General features: G+C 50.5%; 1 protein-coding gene across 6 annotated transcripts in view; it reads right to left on the bottom strand.

Moving 5' to 3' along the window:
• Positions 1-5855: 5855 nt before the first annotated feature.
• Positions 5856-24488, bottom strand: part of Ten-m (teneurin transmembrane protein Ten-m) — a 552868-nt gene continuing 534235 nt past the window's right edge. For all 6 annotated transcript variants that reach the window (XM_089566254.1, XM_089566255.1, XM_089566256.1 and 3 more), the window contains 9 exons: positions 24105-24245; positions 23768-24017; positions 20373-20608; positions 20100-20257; positions 18841-19882; positions 17284-17549; positions 15488-15796; positions 12995-14597; positions 5856-9100 (listed from right to left, as the gene is read on the bottom strand). In XM_089566254.1, coding sequence (XP_089422380.1) covers positions 8205-9100; positions 12995-14597; positions 15488-15796; positions 17284-17549; positions 18841-19882; positions 20100-20257; positions 20373-20608; positions 23768-24017; positions 24105-24245 — 4901 coding nt within the window. In that variant the 3' untranslated portion in view covers positions 5856-8204. The remainder of the gene's footprint in view (positions 9101-12994; positions 14598-15487; positions 15797-17283; positions 17550-18840; positions 19883-20099; positions 20258-20372; positions 20609-23767; positions 24018-24104; positions 24246-24488) is intronic.

The following is a 24488-nucleotide window of genomic DNA, read 5'->3' as shown; positions in this document are numbered from 1 at the left end:
GGATGACGCCCAGTGGGTGAAGATTAAATTGCTTAGCGTGGGAACTGTGCACGACCTTGTGCGAACCCCGTTAATCCGATTAAAAATTTCAAGATGTCATCAATACGCGCCACTGTCCTGACGCGAAGGAATACGTATACTACAAGCGAGTCATTGTGTCGGTAACGTAGCAAGGGAACACAGCGGTAAACGTAGGCAAGACTACGGTATTCGGAAACTTAGCCTTGCTTTGTCGACAGTGTGGCACTCCCCCAATGTTTTATTCAGTTAGTTCTCAGTTCACAAGAATTCTGATAAAATAATATAGGCGGATACAACTCAAGAACGAAGCGGCAAATTAGGCCCTCTATCAATGGCGCCGACTGATTGTCGTGACGCCAGAGTTAATCCATGGTGAATCCCCTTGGACTGGTTAAGCCCCTTGAGATGTCAAGCTAACAGCTTCAAATAGATTACCGCGACGCCACGATATCGATCCTTGTCGAGTGCACGGGGAATACCTGCATGGTGCAGAACATACAGGGCGAGCGACTATTGAATTCAAATTCGAAAAAAACATTTAAGATTACTTACCGTGTCGAAGGCCAGGTTAAAGCCAGTTACAGCCGCTCAAGTAAGGGCATCACGCACAGCAAATTTGACTGAGGGCTGCAAGCTGGGCGAACCGTTGATTCGACAGCAAAGATGAGGGTAACACCGTGAAGAAGTCTGAGCACAGAAATCTATGTTCTCTTCTTTGTGCTATGTATAATACCTCGCGCTGTGCCCCTAAACTATGCAGCACGACGAGCAGCGGGCAGGGTCGTCGCGGACTCGCCTGTACTACTGTTGGCCGCTGTGGCTGAGTAGCAGGCGTGAAACGACGAGGGGCCCACGACAGCGATGCCCCGGCAACCTTGCGAGACGCGGCCACTCACCTTATCGCCGCCGTCTGTGCAGGCCAAGGCAAGGCGGCGTGGTCGACGCTGACTTCAAGGGAGGCCGGTATGCGCTCCGTACATTGTGGGGAGACGCCGGAAAAGACAGACCGGAGAGGTTTGTAAATACGAAGAAGGGCCAAAAGAAGGGACAAGATAGAAACCCGGTGAACCGGTTTGTATCGCTGCGCGCACTAAGTGTGTGCTCTTGGCTGGCTTCGGGAAATGAGATAAAACGAATAAAACGAAACAACAACAAAAAAATGAACTGATGTAAAGTAAGCCCAGCAGCTCGTTCCCGGGACCGGCAACGGTGGAAGCTGCGGATGTGTCGAGGAATACAGCTGTGGCACTTGTGGCAGGTGGCTCGTCAGCGCAACTTCATTTCATTAAACCTAATCTAGCTGTGCGTATGCGTGGAACACTTTATGTACGAACCTATATACATGATTATTATTAACGTACAAATTATCGCCGGCTCATAAACGACCCGCCAGACACTCATGGATTCCAGCGATATACACCTTCATCTTTTGTAGCAGGACCTCATTTCTCATGAACTTAAAGGAGTCATGTAGAATTACTCAGGATCTTTCGACAACGCTTAGCAGTCGCCTCTACGTAGCTATCAGGCGATTACGGCAACTGTCAAAAAAAAAAAAAAAACACGCTGTTCTGCGTCACGAGATTTTGAATCCGAGTCAGTAGGAGCGGACGCTAAGCCTAGTCACATGCAAAAGCTCTTCTGTGAGCGTCTGCTAATTCTGTACTGCTGTACATGCTGCTAGCGCAGCCACGGGCTTCATATGTGCCAGGGGTCATGTGCGACAGTATTAGGGCGCTTATCTGCTTGCATGTACTTGTGTCTGCTGAGAAATGGGAAGCAGGTATTACCGATTAAGGCTCGCGTTGACAGTGGATGCTTGTTCTTTCATTGTGACATGACGAATTAAAAAAAAAAGTCAAAGAAAATCAGTTTTCGATCACGCAATGGTCAAAGCACGAGGTTTTTTTTGCATCTCTCAGTTTTTCTTGCAAGCGCATGATAGCGCCGGTACATTTTTGAAAAAGCTCTGGGAACAGCCTAGAAGACAACGCTCGCCCTGACGTGTGCTTTATGCACATGCGGCAACTCTCGTCGATTTGGCTGGTGCGCTACTTCAAAGACTCTGATCACGTGAAAGGTCGACGCCCGTGTGATATTAATAACCTGGAAGGATGTACAGGGTTGGCCAAAAGTTCCCAGGCCACACGGGTCCGCTTTTCATCGGTATATTCTGGCCCTTAAGATGCCGATAAAGTTATCAAGGTTCTCAGATGTTAGAACGAAACTTCTACTCATTACAGGTATTTTGAGCTTCGAGGGTGTCGTAGCTAAACGACTATGCTGCTCAAAAGCAGACCCTGTGGTCTGGAAATTTTTGACCGACCCTGTACGTTTCAAGGGAGCGCAGCAGAACATGCTACGCTAGTGAGCGCGGAACCGAATCCTAGTCGGTGGTGCCATCTTGAGAGAAGCTTTCGAAGCATGCGTCAGCACTTGTTCTCCTGCAAGCTGGAAAGCCAGTCGACGTGCTGGACATCATGAAATGCCGCATCCGGTCGTGTTGGACCGCCATATTTACAGTGTTGTCGTCCTGTAAAGGAGAAGTGTAAATTGGAACGACCTATAGACCAGATTTTTGAGCCTCTCCTGGGCGCGGCCATTTTGCACCGACTGGCGCGCCGCGGTGCGGGCGTTTCTTTGGGGACTGCGGGGCAGCGGCAGTTCCGCGGCCGCGCCTGCATATAGCCGCGCTTCGGGCGCTAAAAAAACATTGTCGAGCATACTTCCGCTGCGTGGCTGTGTTGCAGGAAGTTTTTAAGTTATCACAGCGATAACTTTGACGCGTTTTAATGACATTTAGTTTGACATTCAGGCTGATTGTGCCGGCGCTTAGAACGCGCTCGTGCTTATATCGAATTCCGTCTTGATGCTCCACCGCAAAGAAACTTTTTGTTCAATATCAAGCATTAGGTGTGCGGCTAGCATGCAGTTCCAATTCCCATGCACTCTTATTCCTTCCTGCCGGCCGGCCATAATGCCCCCCCCCCCCCCTCCCCCTTCCACAAACAGGGCTTTCTTGTCGCCGCGCCAGTTTATCAACAAATTACCGCTGTGAGCTCAACTGAGTCGCAGCGCCAATAGAAAACAAATTTTGTCATGGTTTATGCAACCTGGTGCATAAAATAACGTACTTTCACTTAATTTATCGAAGCTTGAATAGATATGAGCTGCTAATCCAGCTTTCACTAATTATGAGGTCTGAACTCGCGTTATTTTATTCAGGAGCTCTCGCCGCGTGTGAGAGCGTTGCGTAGCCGTTTGGCTAAGTGTGTAAATGTAATGAAATCGCGCATATTTTTCTATGAATAAGGTAGATACCGCACCGCTGCGGTGGCTCAGTGGTTACGGCTCTCGGCTCCGGCCCAAAATCCCGGCCGCGGCGACCGAATTTCGATGGAGGCGAAATTCTAGAGGCCCGTGTACTGTGCGATGTCAATGCACGTTAAAGAACCCCAGGTGGTCGAAATTTCCGGAGTCCTTCTCTACGGCGTCCCTCATAGCCTGAGTCGCTTTGGGACGTAAAACCTTAATAAACCAAACCAAACTAAGGTAGATACCAACAGCAGAAATGCTATAGATAAACCTTTACCCCTCAGATAGCTCTGACATGCGTGCGGAAAAAGCAGCTGAAATCGGTAGCGGTCGTGCTTACAATCCTGTGCATGAAATGTGTTTAATGGGAACAAGAGCAAGCTCAGCGCAAGGATGCCGAACACGTACTGGTGATCGAAAACACGCGCTCCGTCGGGACAACCTTCAGTCTGCAGCTCGCCTATCCAGTTACTACTCCACTGAGTCAAATCAATAGATCTACATTCTGATGCATAAAATTATCATAGATGATATCGCACGTAAAAGGCGACAACAAACGACACGACAGCGCAGAAATCTGCTTAGAAGTGCCGGTTTCCAGTCCGTACACTACCTGGTCGACTACCCTCTGATGTCACGTTAACAAGTAACTGCGCACAAGATAACCGCAGTACTGTCTGGAAGAGGGAAAATGTGAGTAGTGACGCACAGCACACACCCTCATAGGTTAGCTGATGGAGCACAGCAACGGCAGAAGCGAACAAGTAAACATGCGTTCTAGGCGCGGCGCCGGCGCGACCCGCAGTCCCTCGGGCCGCGCGCGCCGACAGATGGCGACTGGTGTCGAGAGTAGGAGCGCGCCCGCAGCCTGCGTGCGAGGGTAAAAAAATCTGGTCTATACGCCCCAGTACTCACCACGAGACCAACTGACTGGACCCTTCTGCTTCTGAAAGCCGCGAGCTGCAACACATTCGATATTATTGACGACCAACTGCATGCATGCCTGTGGGGAATTTTTTTTTTTTAAAAGCAGCCCGACAAGAATCTACGGAAGGATTCGAAATGCAGGTTCCGGTCATTCCCGGCGCATGTTATGACTCGGATGTATTCAGATTTCGCTTATACTGCTTAAGGTGGAATGCACGACATGTTTCTAGCGCGAAAAAGAAATATTCTTCCGCTTCATGTTTATGAAGCTAAGAGTTGTGAATCTGAGGAGTAAAGACTACGCTCGTACTGCTTCAAGTCGGACCGATTAATGTGATGTGATTTTCTGTAGACGCCTGTGGGATTTTCTGTGGGATTTTCTCATCACGAGCGTTATTTTACGTTTTGTTGGTCCTACGCACGTACACCAAAATTGCCTGTCCTGTAAAGATTGTATGCTGTGCATAGTTAACATCGCAGCGCTCACCGGTGCAGATCACCGCCATTGAGTACTCAGTATGCGTTCCTTGCGATGCCAAGAGCTTTGCGCACTGTCCTGCCCGCCCTGACGGTAGTACTGTACTCAATCACGGCACTATTCGACGCACTGCTAGTTCAAGATTCTTTTCGGGCCACCCTTACTTTAGTCCTTTGCCACAGGTTAACTTTCCCTATTGTTTCGCCGTCCGCCGCCGTCAGACATCCGGACGTTAGCCTATCTACGACGCTGCCCAGTGTGGCAGGTTGTCCAGATTCCTACACCGACTTCAACACGCCTCGGTCTTGCACTCCGAAGTGACTTGCTTCGGCAGCCTTGACCCTTGCTAGGCTATCCTCGTGGCTACAGGAGCACCTGTTGCATTTCACGACTGCCATGACACCCAAACTCTCCTGCATACGCCACCCATGCTAGGTCCCCCGCAACCGAGGTGCAAACCACCACCACCAACCGCAGGAATCAATACGTAACTTGGGTGTTGACTGCCTCACGGACCTCAGCGATTCGGAAACTCGCCAGGTTTGAACCTCCTGCTCTCAACCGCACTTCACATTGCATAAGTCTTTCTCTGGTGTCTCGTAAATTCTTTGCAGCGCTTTCCTCCCCGAGTGACCAACAAACTAGTACAGAGGAGACTTTCTTGAAAAGGAGATTCCTAGAGGCCACTATAATGCCCATCGCGCACTCATCACGGCTACCGGGCGGTCCTATTTACGAATACTTGCGGCAGCTAAAAGGAGACAGTCATCAACCCAGTGTCGCTGAACTTCGAATGGCCCTGTTTATCAATGTATAGAAAACCATCGATCGTGTATCTCATGATTTGATCTGTATACTAGCCAAAAGTCATCGGCTAAGAACTGCATTTCACTTACGAGGTGGCCTTGGGAGATACCTCCGCTACACGGTCGCACAAAGCAGCGTAATCGCGCTACGGAGACCATCCTCAGCCTGAAGAGTGATAACCTGCTTGATCCTTACCTTTCCGACAAGCGTGTCAGTGACGCGAGCCCCCAGGCGTCGTGATTGAGCGACACAGCTGCGCACTTCCTTTTTGCAAGCTCGAGGCACAGGAAAGAGCCCGGAGCGATGCTGAGTATGTAAACATTTTTATTCTTTAGGAGTATAGATTAAGTACAAATCTCAATAATCTCGTCGCAACTCTTCACAGTCATGCCATATCCCACAGCGTGTTATCACACGGAATATAGATGCCGCACACGGTCTCGTATATCAGTTCTATTTACACATTCGCAACACCAGCCGCAGAGCTTCGCATGTGCGATGACCGCGGGCGGGGCTACTCTTCCAGGACGTCGACATAAGAGACAGCGCGCGGCAGCAGCACACATCAAGGAGACATCGACAGGCGCCGCACGGTACGTATCTTTTTTTTTTCTTTGTAGCTCTCGTTCCCTCTTATCGGGGACACTGCAGTTCGCGCCAAGATTGAGACACACCCCTTATGCACACACACACATGCAAACTCACGCACACACACACGTCAACAAGAACTGGATCCAAGGACGCGCCCTTCTCACCCTTCGAGAGACCGTGACTTTGGCACCTCTTACCGACAACTTGTACCACACAACCGGGATGCGGATTCCGGGCGCAGCTATGGGTGCCTTCTCCAAAGGAGCGTCTCCCTTCTCCTCCTGCGAAAAATCGCACTCTCCTGGCTCCTCGGAGTGCAGGTCCAGAAAATGGGGCGAACACCAGTCCCGCAGTCATGGTGGGTTCATCTTACGACCAATACGTGCCTTGTTAAGACGATGGCCCTGAGTCGAGCAACTAAACATGCCCAGCGACGCCGCTGCTGCACTGAAATATATATATATATATATATTTTTAGTTCTCAGCGTTGATGAACTGTCTGTGGTGAGCTAAACATTCTAGCAGATTCGTGGGAAAAGTCTCGACTTCAGACGGAACAGCGCTTCGATCGGAAAATCCAACACTGGTGCCAATCTTCGTCGAACTTTTCGGTACTTCGAAAGAGCGCTAAGGCGCCTTATTCGTATGCTGTGGCATGAGGAACGAGTGAGTCACCTTCGTGGACTGTTCGTACAAGGCTTCCGAGCTCGGACCACGTCGACATACAGAAAGCTCTGTCAACACTTAGAGGCGGACGCGAACAGGGATTGAGACTACATCGACACAAGAACAGAGAATACACGCACGACGGTATATACGAACGGAACAAGAAGCCAGAAAGACAGCTGAGGACACAGAGGTCTGAAGGTGGGGGAGGTAGGTACAGTGTACACGAGGGACAAACTAAAGGACGCTCTCATAAGGCACTTCATTTCACGAACCAACAAAAGCGGCACATTTAAGTATACGCACGTTTCTCTGCACAGTCACACTGCTCACCCCGCTTCGCGGTCGACAAAGCCGCGAAAAGAAAAACGCAAACGAAATCAAACAATGCACCGAGAACCTTAAAAGCACCGTCAGAACTGTCATTCACGCCCATTCAAATGAATTAGCCACTCGAGAAAAATGGAGAGCTCAGCTGACACCGACGAAATCACGTAGGAAGGAAATGTACAGCGTGTCCTTGTCTCGTGTTGTCCAATGGACACACCAGGTCTAGGGCACGAAATACCCTGAAAATGGACCGAGAGTTTGTCTTGCGAGTCGCAACAGCGAAGCACACCGTTCAGACAACGAGAAACAAAACGACATCTTGTTCTTTGACGGACTGAGTTTAGGACATGTTTTTTTTTTTATGTACAAACGAAAAACAGTGACACGGCTCATTTACAAAAAAAAAAAAAAAAAATGCCCATCGCGCTAAGACGTCATCACCTCACCTCATGTCCTTTGTAAAGGCCGGCAAAATAAGAGTGCGATTGAGCGTGGAAATAGGCCCGAAAGATGGCAGTTTCATGCTTACGCTATGAGCCTCGCTGAAATGAACGTAAGAACTTATGTATATATACATTACAAAAATAAGGAGAAAGATTGCACGCCGTGAAAACACAAGTGAGACACTGTTAAGTAGAACCACTTGCAGGCCCATTACATTAGTTACAAAGAATGCCTCAAGACAGCTGAGTACGAACAACTCTTCCCACTCGCTTCAGCTAAAGTGGGTGCGCAAAAGCCAACGAAGAGTTGAGAAAGAATGTATATGCCAAGGAAACCAGTGGACTAGTCATGAGAAAGCCAGGTGCTGCCCGCGCACCTGTTTTCAAAACACGAGAAACAGTAACAAAAGAGTATTTCCTTCAGTCACACTCTCACGAGCGGTACGGACAGAAAAGCGTCAAACATGTTGTGATGGTCGGTCCGTAATGTTCCTTCTGACCGCTTTCTTTTTGTTGCGGCGCGCGCACAACCTGGTGCTGATTTCCACAACTTGTGCTCCGGCCGTGATGAGAATTGAAAATAGAGACCTATGCTTTCGCTAGCAGTAGGAATATGGGCGGAAACCTTAGGCTCCCGCTTTGAGTCTGGCTCGGCGCGTCTTTCCTCTGCGTTTCCTCGAGTTCTCCTTGCGAAACGCCACGTTGCTCGGATCGTCGGCGAGTTCGGGGTACTTCTCGATGTCGTGCACGTCCGTGCCGAAGTACCGCGCCACCATCCCCGTGGCCATGAGCTCTTCGCGCTCGCCCTTAGTCCAGTCATTGGAGCCCTTGTGGCCGTTCTTGACGAGCTCCAGCTCCTGGGTCCAGGCGTCGTCCACGGCGCGTCGTCGGGCGTGTCGCATCAAGCGGTGGCGCTCTTCCTGCAACGACGTTCCGTAGCGAATGTTGAGCACCACGCTGGTGCTGTGCATGCGGATGTCCACCTGGCCCCTGGGGCCACCGTCGCTCTCGACCACGTGCTTCGTGATGTTGAACATGGTTCCGAGGCGGCCCAGCTGGACCCAGTCCTCTTCCGATTTGGACAGCTGGGGCTGCACAAAGAAGAAGGAGTCCTGGCCGTGAAGCGAGAAGTGGATGTCCACCATGAGGGTGTCGTTGAAGATGGCAACCATCACGTCGCGCAGGATGGGGCTCGACTCGCTCACGACATGCACGGCCGCGCGATGTGCGTCGCCGCGCGACAGCAGGATTCCGTCACCGAGCACCGACGGCAGGTTGGAGACGCGAGAGTTGATGCGCCGCTGGAAGCTGCTGCTGTCCAGCTTCACTGCCGTCTTGGGGACGGTAGAGAAGCGGTAGAACTCGGCCTGAACGATGTCGGCCATGCAGCTGAGGCCGGAGATGACCGGCACGGCTTCTGGAACCGGAGCCCCGACACGCGTGTCCGCTGGACACCTGGTTTGCGGCGCCACGAGCACTCGTCGCATGTCGTAGCCCAGGGCTGCCATCCATGCTGGCAAGTCTGCGCCGGTAACAAGACGGCAGTGAGAACCAAACACACATGAGCTGTAGCACTGGCGGCAACATGAAGTATCCGGGACAGTCAGATCGGCGAGACCACAGCAAAAAGAACTAGACACAAGGCCAAGCAAAGCTAAAACTATCAAACAGATTACCCAGAGCTGCACACTATCAGTGTTTTCCAGTATAGGTAAGAACATAGTTACGCGCTTCACGGAATATTTAACAAGAGTGAGGATCTTGTGCGGAAGGTGCAGCAAGTTTGAGTTTCAATCCGTTTTTGGCTGTGCTCGTGGCCTTCTTTGCATAGCCAAGAAATCAACTTTGAACAGTTTTGTCACACTTCAAGAAGGAAGTGTATGCGCCCCGTCAAAAGTCTTTAGGCCTCGAAATCTGCTTTTTAGTCGCGTAGTGAGACATCCAAGACTCTAGTCAAGCTGTAAACTTCTCTAGGGCGAGAAGAGCCCTGGTCCTTGCCCATCGCTCTTTCTCCGTCCACTTCTGTCAGTTCGTTCCTGTCTTTGTCCTCGTTGCATCAATTCTGCTGCGACCACCCTGAAGCCTTTAAGGGTACCATGAGTGCTCCACTATGCGGCTCAAAAACAAACCATGTAGCCGAAGACTTTTGACCAAAACTGTGCGTAAAACATGCTGCCGCAGCAAGGTGGAAGACTTGAATGTTAAAGTTATGACAACTACGGGCGCATATCTTGCCCGACCGAGTAGGCGGACACTTGCAAACCGCTGCAGCGAGCTGCTTAGCACAGTTTCGTCGCCGCATGCACTGATCGCTAAACCTCGTGCCAGCGCAGTAATCGCAGGAAATGATCGACAGCTGCACCCGCAGCGCGGCTACACGAGTGACATGCCACTGCTAGCTGCACTGCTACTCTTGAGAGGAGCGCCACCATCCCAAAAGCCAATTTCATGCGTTCACCGGAAATTTAAAATAATAATGTCTGCCAACATGCGGGGAAGCTGTTGAAGATTATGGCAGAAAAACAAAACGCGCTGTCGCGACCAAAACGCATGCATCCACAGTGACCCCCTCGTCAGTCAGTGACATAATAAAAGGCCCATGACCAAACAGCAGTTTTGAAGCGAAAAGCTTCACTAGGGTCGTCAACACCGCGCTTCGCGTGAGCCACCCCTTGGCGCCGCCGCGGCGCGCCCTTCCTCCTCCTCGCCACCCCCTCCGTTCTCCTCCTCGCCACCTGTTTACCCTTCGCTGCTGCTAGCGGTTCTTATCGCGTTCTTATTGCGTTATCGCAAAACGTTGCGATAACGCCCGAGCGGCGGCGGCGGACATAAAAGAGGCCGCGCGCCGCGGCGCGCGTTTCATCGCCCTCTTCTCCTCCTCGCCACCGGTTTACCCCTTGCCGCTGCTGCGCGGTCTACGCCGCCGTCCGAAGAGAAGATTCTTTCGCAAGGCGTTGCGAGAACGCACGTCAAAACCGCCAAAAACCGTGGTTCTCACACGATCTTAAAAGATTAGAAAGGAAAAAAAAAACGACTTTATAATACTGCGAAATGGGATCGAAGTGCCGACGCATGGGAACGCTACTATACAGCTGCAAAAACATATTATGCTGCAGTTCGATCCGCCAAACGTGCCTTTTTTCAAAAAGATCTGCCAAAAATCCTAACCAATAACCCCAAGAGGTTTTGGGAAATAATAAACCCCCAAGCAACATGCAACACACCCATTAGAAACGCCGCGGGTGAGGAAGCTAATGATGATGAAGGTGCTGAAATATTTAACCGTGCTTTTGCGACCGTCTTCACAGACGAAACAAACTCATCACTACCCACTCCGCCTACTGTAACACTACCAACAATGCCACCCCTTGACATCACAGTGCAAGGCATAACTAACCATATTGACAGAATAAAACTTTCATCAGCTGCTGGAGTGGACGAAATCAACTCCAAAATACTGAAAAACACCAAACACATTTCAGCTATATACCTTTCCTTATTGTATTCGCAATCGCTTTCAGCAGGAATGCTACCGGATGACTGGAAGGTTGGGAGGGTCATTCCGGTCCACAAATCAGGTCTAAAGGACTCTCCACTGAATTACCGCCCCATCTCCTTAACCAGTGTGCCTTGCAAAATCATGGAACATGTCATCTATTCCCATGTCATAAACTTCCTCGATTCTAACAACTTTTTTCATCCAGCTCAGCACGGGTTTCGTAGGGGACTCTCCTGCGAGACCCAATTGGCAATCTTCACTTTCGATCTCCATGCTAATCTTGACCGTAACCTACAGACCGATGCATTATTTTTAGATTTCGCGAAGGCTTTTGACAAGGTACCACACCAACGCCTATTACTTAAACTATCCTTTTTAAATTTGCACCCTAATATTCTAGACTGGATTAAAGAATTCCTAGCTAACCGTTCTCAGTTTGTTTCTATTAACAATCACAACTCAAGCACTCTCCCTATAACATCCGGCGTTCCGCAGGGATCTGTGCTCGGCCCGCTTTTATTCTTAATATATATTAACGATCTGGCGCCACAAGTATCGTGTAACATCCGCATATTCGCCGACGACTGTGTAATTTATCGTACCGTTACTAACATTTCTGATCAAGTGGTTCTTCAAAATGACCTCAACCGCGTCCATGAATGGTGTGACCTCTGGCTAATGACACTAAACGCTAAAAAATGCAAACTCGTCTCATTTCACCGTCAACGCAACCCCCTTATTTTCCCCTATACAGCTGCCAACTCATCTATAGAAAGCGTCCAATCGTTCAAGTACCTCGGTGTAACACTCTGTAGCGATCTTTCTTGGCGAACACACATTACTACAATCATATCATCTGCTAACAGATCTCTAGGATTCCTAAAACGTCATCTTCGTCATGCACCACAACACGTGAAACTTCTAGCTTACAAAACCCTTATTAGACCTAAACTCGAGTACGCCAGTCCCATCTGGAATCCACACCAAATATACCTAACAAATGCCCTCGAATCTGTTCAAAACCGCGCCATTCGCTTCGTTCATTCTGCATATTCATATACAATCAGCGTTTCATCTCTAAAGAATAATTCCGGTCTCGAAAGCCTTGAAACTCGCCGTCGCGTCGCCTGCATGTGTTTGCTCCACAAATTTTTCCATAGCACTCTGAATCAAACACCTTACATTTCTCATCCGACCCGCATATCTCACCGCACTGCACACCCGTTTCAGATCGCCCGGCCTCTATCGCGCACTGCAACTTTTTCAGGTTCCTTTTTTCCCCGCACCATTGTGGACTGGAATGCCCTTCCCGCCGATGTTGCCGCCATCACGTGCCCATCTTCATTCTTATCCGCTGTAACCACTTGTATCATAGTGCAATGACATGTATTTATTATTGTTGAATATATTAACCCACCCCTTATGTAATACCCCCTGAAGGGGGTCTTTAAGGTGAATAAAGTGAAGTGAAGTGAAGGAGGCGGTCGTAGAAGAGACGCTGACATTCGCCATGGAAGGAAGAAAAGAAGACCCAGAAGTGGTTGCGAGGGAGTTGGCTCAAAATCTACACCGCTATCGTGGTGCTCCCAGCGCATTGTGCGCGAACTGCGACAGCCATGACGTCAAACAGAGCATAACTGCAGCTTTTCGCTTGTATATCCAGGCTTAACCAGAGCTAAGCCACTGCCAATTTTTTCCTACGGCTTCGTTGTCTCCTGTTGTTCATTATAGTCTTCCTTGATTATGACTGATATTTTCCACCGCATCAATACATTCCCGCGCGTCTAGTTGAGTTGCGGCTTCAACACATTCGAAGTTTAGTGAGAATCCAAACTGAAGGAATTCCACAGTTAATCGAGAACTACGCGGCAACTGTGCGCCAGTTGAGCAGCCATGAACGCACGGCCATGGACTTACCATTTAGGTGCCCGTCGTCCTTCTGCACAGGGTTGATTGGATCGTTGCCATGGAACCTGTACATATGAATGTCGTAGGGTTTCTGGAGGAGCGTCGGCATGCTCTCCCAGTTTGGTGTCAACCATTGCACACCCAGGGCATCGTAGACTCTTCCGCCGAAGTGGATGAGTTGGGTCACCGGATCTCGTAGGCCGCCCTGGAAGTCCACGGGAAGAAAGAATTCTGGATTCGAGTCGTAGGTGACTTTGCCAAACGGATTCCGCTGGACTTCTTTGATTATGGTTCCTTCTGAGCTGAAGACAGCGACAGGTGAGCCGAGGTGGTCGCAAGCCACGTAGAACTTGTTATTTCCCTGCTGCATGTAAATGAGGTGGCCGAGGGTGTCATAGATGAGAACGAACGTGAGGGAGTCCTTGGGATAATGCATGTGGGTGATGGCGTTCGGACGCTGCAGGTCAGCGTAAATGAACTGAGTGATGTTTCCCCGGTGGTCCTTTCGCGCTATAAGCCTGTTGTGCGCGTCGTAGACGTACTGAACCTCATACTGGTGCAACTCAAAAGCGTGGACGAGTTGACCCATCGCGTTGAATTTAAACTTTTCTTCTCCTCGTTGGACAATGAACCCGCGAACATCCACAAGGTACAGCTCAACGTCTCCATAGCCAATGAGCCGATCCCCGTCATCGTGTCGCAGGGAAATCTGTCGCGGTCCTTCCCAGAGGCTTTTCATGTTGCCATTGATGTCGTAGATAAATCTCCAAGACTGCGCCCCGGACACTTCCTCTAAAAAGCCATCGACGGTGTAAGTGTAGTTAGTGGAATGACTGGCGTGGTCCTTGCCTATTTTAGTGTGGGCGTGTTTTATCCTGCTTCTGTTGTCATACTGCAGGCTGAGTGAAAAGATTTCTTTGTTCCAGAGCGTTATGGCGAGCACCACCAATCGTCCGTACGTGTCCGTGCCAATCGTCTTCGAGTACTGCCTGGCCTCATCTTGGATAAACACGCTGTTCAATTTAGGCCTGTGCACAAGGAACTGTTGGACCTGCTCCAGAACTCCCGACTCGCTGTTGTAACGGTACTTCGTCGTGATGGTGCTCTTGCCGTTGATCTCGACCTCAACTGACGAAAGGCGAGGGTCGTACTGGTAGCGGAACTTGGCTCCGTCGAGTCCGCTTCTGCTATTGTAGCGGTGGCGCTCTTCTTTGAGGAGCGAACCGTGGTGGCGGTAGTCGACTCTGAAGTCCAGCCCCGGAACGTTTTTCGTGATGCTCTTAATGAGGGCACTGCTGTTGTGGTAATAGAAGTCCGCCCTTTCCGGGCCGCACAGAATGCTCTCGAGCCTACCTTCGTCGGTGTAAGTGTAGACGACACGACCCTTATTCTTGGGGAAGAACTTAGCTATTATCTGTCCGCGGTCATTGTAGTGAAGAACGTACGGGTGCCCCACGCCTGGTGCCAAGTACAAAAGTTTGTAAAAGCCTATCGACGTCTGAGTGGCTATCTCATGTTTGTGTCCGTTTGGAGTAATCACAGCTTGGAGACTTCCGGATACATCGTACTGGAGTATGTAGCGACTGCCACTGGGAAGGATGATTTCCGTCGGCTGAAAAAAGAGCAAGAAAGGGAGAAATATGCATTAATTTGTTAACGGGCTACAACGCACGCTTCGCGAATAGATGCCGCGGCCTTTCATGCACTGAAAAGTGGTAGTTTAGCTGCCATGAAATTACCACAGCATTTACACGAGACGAAATAGGAAAGCTGAGTGTGCTGTGCAGACTATTATAAGCTGGAGTCTGCTTGGCGCATGCCAGAACTTCAATGAACATGCACGCGCTTACGCGCGCACGTGCATACAGACGGAGACAGACAGACAATTAACACAGACTGACTTAACCATCTTTCAACTTAAGTACGTTAGAATTCAGTTATGGTTTTTAGACAGAGGTTCAAATATATATATTTCTGCACTGAGCCTTCGTCAGAATTATACAGTCCAAGAGGTTCTATCCAAAGCCATGCAGTGCAACCCTCTCTGCACACCTGGAAGTGAAATCTCGAAAGGAGGAGCGTGAGAGTTCCTCTCGCTTTCTAGACAACTCTTTGCTTCCAGATACCTGGAACGCTAATAGTACAAAACGAGCCACACTGCTAGGCCTAGAAGCAAACCCGGTCAGCTGCATGTTTTCTACAAAGGTGTATCACTGCATAGACTAATTTCACTCAGGTGCTACCGTTAACAAAGGTCAATCCGGTGTTGAACAAAACTGAGGGGCCTCTATGGTTCACCTGTGTCTACGAATCGAGAGGGCGGCGAAATATGCTCCAAGGAGACATCTTGATCCTTTACCGCTGATGGCTACTTCACGAAAGGAACTTTGAGCAATTTTGTAGCTGCAGTTAAAGACCAGAAAGTAGCACTTTACTGGCGGTTTTCCAGCCAGCAGACCAGGGGCCATTTCAGCGGCGCGATGTTCCAGTGAGCACACTCACCACGCTGATGGGTCCGTCGTCGTACTTGTACATGATGCCGCTTCCGTCCGCGTAGCGCACGTCGGCCAGGCGACCGCGAATGTCGAACGAGTACTTCTCGCTAAGCTGTCCGCGCTCCCAGCGGACGAGGCGGCCGAACCGGTCGTACTCGAGGGTGACGGACGTCACGTTCTGTGTGGGCTGCCAGCTGAGCGGGTGGCCCAGAGGGTCGTAGCGTACCGTGAGCAGCGCCAGCTGGTTCCGGTCGTACAGCGTCTCGCTGTACTGCTGCCGGTCGAACTCGATCGCCAGAAGGTTGTCGCCGTTCACCTGCGTGCGCAAACCACACTGTAGATGTGTCTCGCCATGCTGGACTCCCTCGCTAGGAGAGGGAAAGTAAAATACACACGACGGTTACCACTATGTAACGAGAGATCTAGCGACAGCTGGTGGCGAATCTAGTATTATTTATTCATTATTACTTGTCTTCCATTCTGGCGGAGTGCACGTGACGTCACTATGCTGTCACTGGTGGCATGCCTGTGCTGGCATCACTGAACGTCGCGCATTGCCACGGCGCGCTGCGGCGACGTCATGCATGACGTCACTTCATGCTGACCAGTCAGCGTGGTGCGGTGTTACGCCAACGACGCTTAACCGGGAGACGTACTGGGAGAAGTAAGATCTGGCATGCAAAAGAATCATTAGCAGGCTTGATTCGCGCCTTTCATGCAGGTGTCGTAAATGGATAACCCCAGCGCAAAAAAAAAAAAAAACTGTAGAGACGACACTTCCAGAATGAGATGCGATAGACTTGTTTTGGCTGGTAGACTGCCAGACTCAATTTCGTGAGCCCATCGATAAGCAGGGACTGTCAGTAGGTACCTATAGTGTTTATTTATTCATACCGATATTTTAAATAAATAAATAAATAAATCAGTTGATCTCAATTTCAGCGAAGTGTCTTTTCAGCTGGATGAAAGTGCGGCGTCCACTGCTGAGTGAAATTTACTCTCTGCACAGAAAGGAGTAAAATGGGAGTAAGCTGTCTTCTAAAGCACTCTTTAAAAAGGGAGTGCGCTAGACGAGAGTTTACCCCCTTTTTACTCTCCCATAGGCATATTCATGTTTAAAGTGTTTGGTTTATGGGGTTTAACGTCCCAAAGCGACTGAGGCTATGAGAGACGCCGTAGTGGAGGGCTCCGGAAATTTCGACAACCTGGGGTTCTTTAACGTGCACTGACATCGCACAGTACACGGGCCTCTAGAATTTCTCCTCCAAAGAAATTCTAGCCGCCGCGGCCGGGATCGAACCCGCGTCTTTCGGGTCAGCAGCCGAGCACCATAGCCACTGAGCCACCGCGGCGGCTGTTTAAAGTGTACAGCTTGCTGATGATGCAGAGAAGTTGAGCTCGTTTAATCCTTATGCGATTCGCGTAGAGGCGCACACAGGAGGACAAGCACCGCACACGGAAAAATTAAAGTCCGTAGATGTTCCGATGGCCGCACGGAAGCGAGCTTTGTGAGTGTGGTCCAGCGAAGCAAATGGAGCATTTTTTTTTTGTAGTCGTTGCTGCCTCCTCCACCGGTTTTGTTCCCGCAGACATCTCTGACACACCTGACGATTTCAGGACTGTTAAGTGTAACTAAACCGACTGGGACGACGACATTCCCCGTGTATGGGAAATTTTAAAACAAGTTATGGGGCCGCGGTGGGCGGTGGCAAAACATTGCGCAGTGTGGTCATCAAACACAGAAGCAAATTCACGGGACAATACACCATTGAACAGCTAAGAGAGAGGGTCCACAGTGCGAACCTTCAGCTTGCGGCCGACTTGCATGATCTGCTTCTGGCGCAGTTTGCCCTCGCGGCGTAGGTAGTAGCGCCACTCGAACCGCTGGTTGACGTCGTCGCTGAGGCTGATGCGAAGCTTAGCCGGCACCGGGAACGTCTCTCCCAGTACGGGGCTCAGGTCGGTGATGACGGGGTTGGCGACAGTTTCGATGTCCCTCGAGCTCGCGTCCTCCGATAGCAGGAGAAGGCTACCGTCGGAAGTCTGAGTGATTCGTTCTTCCGACAGGCCTAGAACCAATGAAAACACTGTTATGGGGCAATCAGACAAGAGATATGTCACTGAGTTGGACTCGACCGCAGTCTTTATTGTCCCCACAGACCCTCTTAATCTGCAGGTAGAACACTAGTAAGTCTTGACTGACAATGAAAGTTTTGCTTAGCACTTTAATTAGAAAAATATATACAGCAAGAAGTCGCCAAAATATCGTAAAAAGCGCCGCACTGGGTGGGCAGCAGTGAGTGATTGCTCCCTAATTGATATTTACTACACATAGGCTGTTTTCCCTAAATATTATTGGAGATTAATCCATATTGATCAATGAACTCTGAGCTAATAGGCTGAAATATAATCTATGTCATTTTTATAATCAGCGTCATCTCTTCTAGCGACTCTGGATGTGCTGTAAATGATCCAGTGGTGAGGCAGGCGAACCTTTCGCTTGCCGTTTGGTATAGGAGCGGTACGAAGATAGGGAAAACCAAATCGGGAGGCCTATGTGAATTAGATGTCGAGACACACAGCTGTGCAGTGCAAAGCCCGTAAATATCGACCTTAGTGACCAACCTAACAATAGGAGAGAAAAACAATAGGCGTGGTTTAGCTCTGGCTAAGTCTGGTCATGGTTTATGGGGTTTAACGTCCCAAAGCGACTAAGGCTATGAGACGCCGTAGTGGAGGGCTCCGGAAATTTTGACCACCTGGGGTTCTTTAACGTGCACTGACATCGCACAGTACACGGGCCTCTAGAATTTCTCCTCTAAAGAAATTCAACCGCCGCGGCCGGGATCGAACCCGCGTCTTTCGGGTCAGCAGCCGAGCACCATAACCAGAGCCACCGCGACGGCTTGGCTAAGCCTGGTCAGTTGAGTTAGCTGCGACGCTTTTCGAGTCATGCAGCGCGTTCTTCTGCTGTCTCTCGAGCGCGTTGTCTCTTTCTAGCTTGGTCCTGTCGCCGTTGCTTCTCTTTAGCGCTCCCCATAACGACAAGTTTATACCGAGGCGAAGCGCGCATACACCGCCGCGAAGAGCCACCTCCTCACCCTCTAACTCGGCGGAGAGCACGCATCTGGCTGGAGCGAGCGACTACGCGCGCAGCAACGGGGCGGCGTGGCGCGGCGCCGACGACGGCGACGCCGCCTGGCGGAGCTCTGCTGAAACGGTTGCTAGGCAACGGCTGTTCAAGGTCATTCGTGCCTACAGTCTACGCGACGAGGCGAAAACCTGGCGTAGTGTTGCTAACGCAACAAAAAGCAACCAACTTTCATTTTCGCAAGAACCGTGACCGCGAGCAGCCCTTACCGACGCGCGTGGTCACGTCAGAGCCCTTGATGAGCAGCGACACCGGGTCCTTGTTGTCGCGCGTGACAGTGACCGAGGCGCCCTTGGTGCCCAGGTTGTACGACAGCCGGATGGTTTGACCGCTGGGCGTGATGGCCTCCGTGAGCCGACCGTACTCGTCATAGCCGTACACCACAGAGCGGCCAGAGCTGTCGATCTTGCTCCGCACCAGCCCCGTGCTGCCGTGGTAATCGAACACCGTCTTGAAGTTGTCCGGCGTCACGAAGCTCTGGAGTAGCTTCATGCGCGACATTTCCAGCTGGCACTTAGCCCCCTGTGTGTTCTCTATGGTCTTCACATGGTTGCTGTAGTCGCGCAGGATGTAGATCTTGTTGCCCTCGGCGTCGGTCACGGTGTTGAGCTTGCCGAAGGAGGTGTTCACGTTGTAGGTGAATATGTAGATCACTTTTCCCGTAAGGATGTGGCGCGTCGAGGTGTGCTGACCGTGTCGGTTGAACGTGTGCACCTGCTGCGTCTCCGGCGAATAGATCTCATAGAGGTGCTCGTCGTTGGGCTTGGGCAGTGATGCCGTCACGGAGCGGACGCGGAGGTTGCCCTGATCGCAGATGTGGAGGACGCCATCCGGAGTGACGGTTATGGACGAAATAGTGCTGAGCTTGGACGTGGTTGCCAGGAAGTGGTCTTCGTCAAAGCACTTGCAGTTGAGCTCGAGGCAAGAGCACTTGAGCTCGGCTCCGGCGAAGCGGCTGATGCGGCCGTCGCTTCCGAGCACGCGAACGCGGTTGACGAGCTGGGAGTCCGACTCGGCGATGTACAGGTCTCCGTTGGGTCCGAAAGCGAGGCTCTGGGGCGCCTCCAGGAACACGTCCGTGGCGAAGTCGCTCCTTTCTCGGCCCGCCGCCGAAGGGCAGTGCAGGGGCCGGCCGGCGACGATCTTGATCCGCTTGTCCGGAGTGAGTCGTAGGACCATGTGGTCGTCGAGGATGTGGAGGGAGTTGTCGAGCGGGTTGATGCTCAGCTCGGTAGGCCAGCGAAGGTTAACCTACGAGGAATAAAAATCTATCAACGCGCCGTGCACTAAACAAAAAAAGTTAAAAGCGACAGCAAGAGAATAGGTCTGCAAAGCGCCGAAAGACAAACGCAGTGCATGCGAAGGAGTCGCTATGAGGAGAATGTATTTTTTCAAAGCGTTATTGTTCTTAGGCTCAAAAAGAAGTGAAAACAAAAGAATAACGCATGAATACATGCCAGTAACTCACCTGAGTGAGGGAGAATGTTCCTGTACAAGGAATAGGTTTCCAGTGGTTTTTGTGGTAGTGATCTCCAACAAGGGTGTGAATGATTCCATTCTTATCCACCATGCGGATGTTTGTACCATCAGCAATGAAAATCTCATTATGCATCGAAATGGCAATTCCTGTACAAAGAGAGACACACAGAGAATAATTGCAATGGTTAGCGACATAGGCAATGGTAGGGGCAAAAACAAATGGCACTGGTGCGAACAAAAACGCAACGGTACAGTTTCTAACCTTTCGGGTAAGCAAGCTTTGCGTCTCTCGCTGGTCTGCCATCACCGCACAGCATTTTGTCTCCCGGTAAACACTTCGCGCCGTTGCCGACAACGACCATCACATTGTTTTTCACGTCCGGAACGTCCTTGTAGTTAACCACTTGAAGGATCTGGTAGCGCTCTGGGTCCGAGAGGTACAGCCTGCCATCAGCGGGGCCGACGGCTAGGTGATACCGGTATGCTACTTGCGCGGCGCTGAAAATAAACGAGGAAGAAGCATTCCTGAGCGCAAATACTGTCAATCTATACCTTATTACTGCTCCTTTTACTCTAAAACTGCTAATCTTTCCAACAGTTCACCGCCTGTGTCTTGGGCACTCCCCCGTAGTGGGTATATGCCACTTTACTTGAGGCCAACCAACCAACCAACTTAAATAAAAGAACTGGAGGAACATTTAAGTTCTGCCTTAGGTGCAGTGAAGAGGAATCTGAACTCGTCTCTTTGCTGCGGGAACTCAATCTACACGTTCCAAGCATTCTTAGAAACTTCAATTTATTGCCCTGTGTGGCCGATTTCCCTAATTAAATCGAATTACCACCCGGTTCCCGCCTTTTTTTTTTTAATTCTCTCCGTACGGTGCAACGTTAATGGAACTAAACTCAGTTGCCAAACCGAGAGCGGTTTCGCGGCGCCGCCACCGCTGGCTGCTTTGAGTGGCGCTGCAGTCGTACCTGGCTTCAGCCGGTCCGACCAGCTGCTCTACTGTGCGCGCATGTCGTAGAGTGCTTTCGCGACGCGATTGCTGCTGTGATCGTTGTCTTCGTGCTACGTGCGCTTGCATGCAGAGTTTCAGGTGCTGTATCTGCCATGCCGACGTGCTGTGTGCCGGGCTGCACGAGCGGTGACAGATGCATTTTTTCGCGGCTCCTCGTGACGCGGGTCTCCGTGCGGCATGGGATCGAGCCATTCCCCGTGTTGACAGAAAACTCTCCGACAAATCACGTGTGTGCGATCTTCATTTCCTTTTGAAAGGAGCGTGGTTATAAGAATTTATTCACCAAAGTAGCATATCAGACATCTACTTTAAAGGTGGAGATCAGATCATCGCAAGGCTCATCATAAGTTCACTTACCAGCTTATCTAAACGCGAATGTCTGGCGTGCAGTGTGTTTTAAACGTAAATTAACAATAGCTTTAGAGCGCAAAGCCCCGCATTTGTGGCACTCGAAAGCAGACCACAAGTACATACGATTTCTGTGGTGCAGTTTTCCGAAATAAGCATATTTTACGCACAGCGTTCACTTCGTGAATGACTCCGCGCGCTGCTCACAACCCGAGCTGCGAAGGCAGTGAACTTCCTCGGGTTCCTGAGTCGTCAGTTTCTCTTTCCCTGCAACAGCGACGATGCCTGACGCCAACTCCAGACAAGAAATTTCAGTATGTTGAGTTTACCGCTCTCGATGTATTGTTCCTAACGTGCGCTACCGTTCCAACAATATTTTTCGATCCTTCACGCAGTGGACTACAGCTGGACACGAATACAGAGATACTTTTACATTTTATTCCTAACACATTTTGCGCACGCATCCCTCGACGAGGCTCCACTTACTCATCTCGATTTCTGCTTCTTCCCCATTAATAACATGGGTGTACGTCTTCAGTATGTCTTCTTCGTGAAAATGAAGGTCGCACACACGTGATTTGTCGGAGAGTTTTCTGTCAACACGGGGAATGGCTCGATCCCATGCCGCACGGAGATCCGCGTCACGAGGAGCCGCGAAAAAATGCCTCGCAGTCTTGTTGTTTCTGTAACCGCTAGTGCAGCCTGGCACACAGCACGTCGGCATGGCAGATACAGCACCTGAAACTCTGCATGCAAGCGCACGTAGAACAAAGACGACGATCACAGCAGCAATCGCGTCGCGAAAGCTTTCTACGACATGCGCGCACAGTAGCAGGCAGACATTCGCGTTTAGATAAGCTGGTAAGTGAACTTACGATGAGCCTTGCGATGATCTGATCTCCACCTTTAAAGTAGACGTCTGATATGCTACTTTGGTGAAGAAACTCTTGTAACCACGGTCCTTTCAAAAATCATGACCGCCCGCAATATCGGCCAACGGTGCCATTGGCTAGGCAGCGACGATCTATCACTCGAGTTGCTGCAGCAAAGATTTGTGGCATACTCGCCGCACAGGTTTCAGAACTGAATGGTGTCTTAACGATAAACATCGGTAAGTGCGATATTTGGGACGCCAGTTACTCAACATTACCGAAGGCTGCATGCTACGACTTTGGGCGGCCGGGCCTGCGGCGTCTGCTAACGGCGGCCCGCGGGAGCCTGTTTCGACGGCAGCGCCCCCTCGCGCTAAAATTTGCGGGCCGCTTCAGCCGCATGGATAAGGCGGAGAGTTTGGCAACTTAGTTTAGTTCCATTAACGTTGGTACGGTGGGCGGAGTCGACCAACGTGTGGAGTGCCTTTCACCCAGTCCCGTGGCGGCTTGCCGCTCTGCCATCGGCGGAGTAATACGTAGTAATCCATAGAAGCAAATAGTACGCGCGTATTTTTATTTCTGCGGTCTTATTTTGCGGCCATATTATCTGCAAATGAAGCTATTTATTCACAGAAACCTAAAAAACAAAATAGAGCGAAAGCAAAGCCTTTATAGAGCTGGCTGAAAGGCACTCCACGCGTTGGTCGGCTCCGCCCACCGTACGGGGAGAATTAAAAAAATAAAGGCGGGAGCCAGACGTTAATTCGATTTAATTAGGGAAATCGGCTACACAGGGCAATACGACGACGTTTCTAAGAATTCTCGAAATGTGTAGATCGAGTTCCCGCGGCATTTAGACGAGTTCAGATTCCTCTTCAGTGCATCTTTAAGGCTATGACGCGATAGTGTCATGGGTTAATTCCCATATATGCACAAGGTCATTCTCAACTTTACATTCATAGATCCCTATGAGTCCGCATGCCCCTTCTGGCGCAGTGGTGCAGCGTTTGAGCGATGCGCCACTGCACTGCAATGGCAGGTGCTCCCAAAGGTGGGTCTCATGTGGCCCACATTGCTCTTCCCGAGCGACCAATCATTAACTGCCACGTACCACGGTAGGCAGTTTGTCCACTATCCGGTGGGCAGGTTGTGATGACGCCACAGCCTCACGTGACCTAGGTGGCCCACCTGCCTCCTAGGTTGCACTCTGGGGACCACCTACCAGAGTCATGCTAGTCATTTTTCGCTCACAATGACGACAACGTCGACATCGACAACGCCGACGTCCAGAACGCCGACGCCGGATTTTCTGCGTAACGGGGCCTTTAACGCCATCGCGTTGATATCAGCTTGCGGACGCGCTGTTTTTACGCTCAAAGCAGAGCAACATACTTCGTACAATCGCGACCAGTTTTTACCTGAGCTCCACTATGGTGCGAATTTTGCCGTCTGTTGTGATCTGCCGAATCAAGTTGAAGTCGCCGACGTAAATGGAGCCGTCTGGTGAAGAGGCCAGAGCCACGGGTGCCAGCAACCGCTGCTCCTTGGCGACTCCGTTGCACTGCTGGCAGTGGAGCGGCCTCTGCTGGCCATCGCCCACAGCCGTGAGCAGCACTTTAGGCTTATTCTTCAGGTATATATTCGTTCCGTCTCCTTTCTGCAGGATGCCTGCAACGGGAAAGAAATAAAAATAAATTTATAAGCATACGAAATGTGGGAAATCGACAAGAAGAGTTACATGTGCAAATGGCTTACCTTCATGGAAATTGTATCTGTGGTGTATGTCGAGATTCCAGCCACCAATCTCTGATATGCTCATGTCATGCCCGCTCACTTGCGTCGCTTGCACTTCCCATATAATGGATGGACAGTTTATATACTCGTAACCAACGTAAACTGAAAAAGAGATGGGCAAGCAAGAAATTAGTCGTGGGTTTGAAGAAGCAAGCTTCCACATTCGTCTGAGAGGGGACACCTCAGGTGCCAAGAGTGACTCCTTTGCATTATTGTAACCCCACATTGCCTCCTCAACTGAAATGTAAAAGCTGCATTTACAAGTTACTTCGAGAATGACAGAAAAGCGCACGATGTAGTTCCAGAAAGCTGCAGAGGAAAATAGCCCTTTGTCGTGATCTGAAA

This window comes from Amblyomma mixtum, chromosome 1, assembly GCF_055824585.1.
Source record: "Amblyomma mixtum isolate Tamu chromosome 1, ASM5582458v1, whole genome shotgun sequence".
NCBI lineage: Eukaryota > Metazoa > Arthropoda > Arachnida > Ixodida > Ixodidae > Amblyomma > Amblyomma mixtum.
This window is presented reverse-complemented; position numbering and strand designations above follow the sequence as displayed.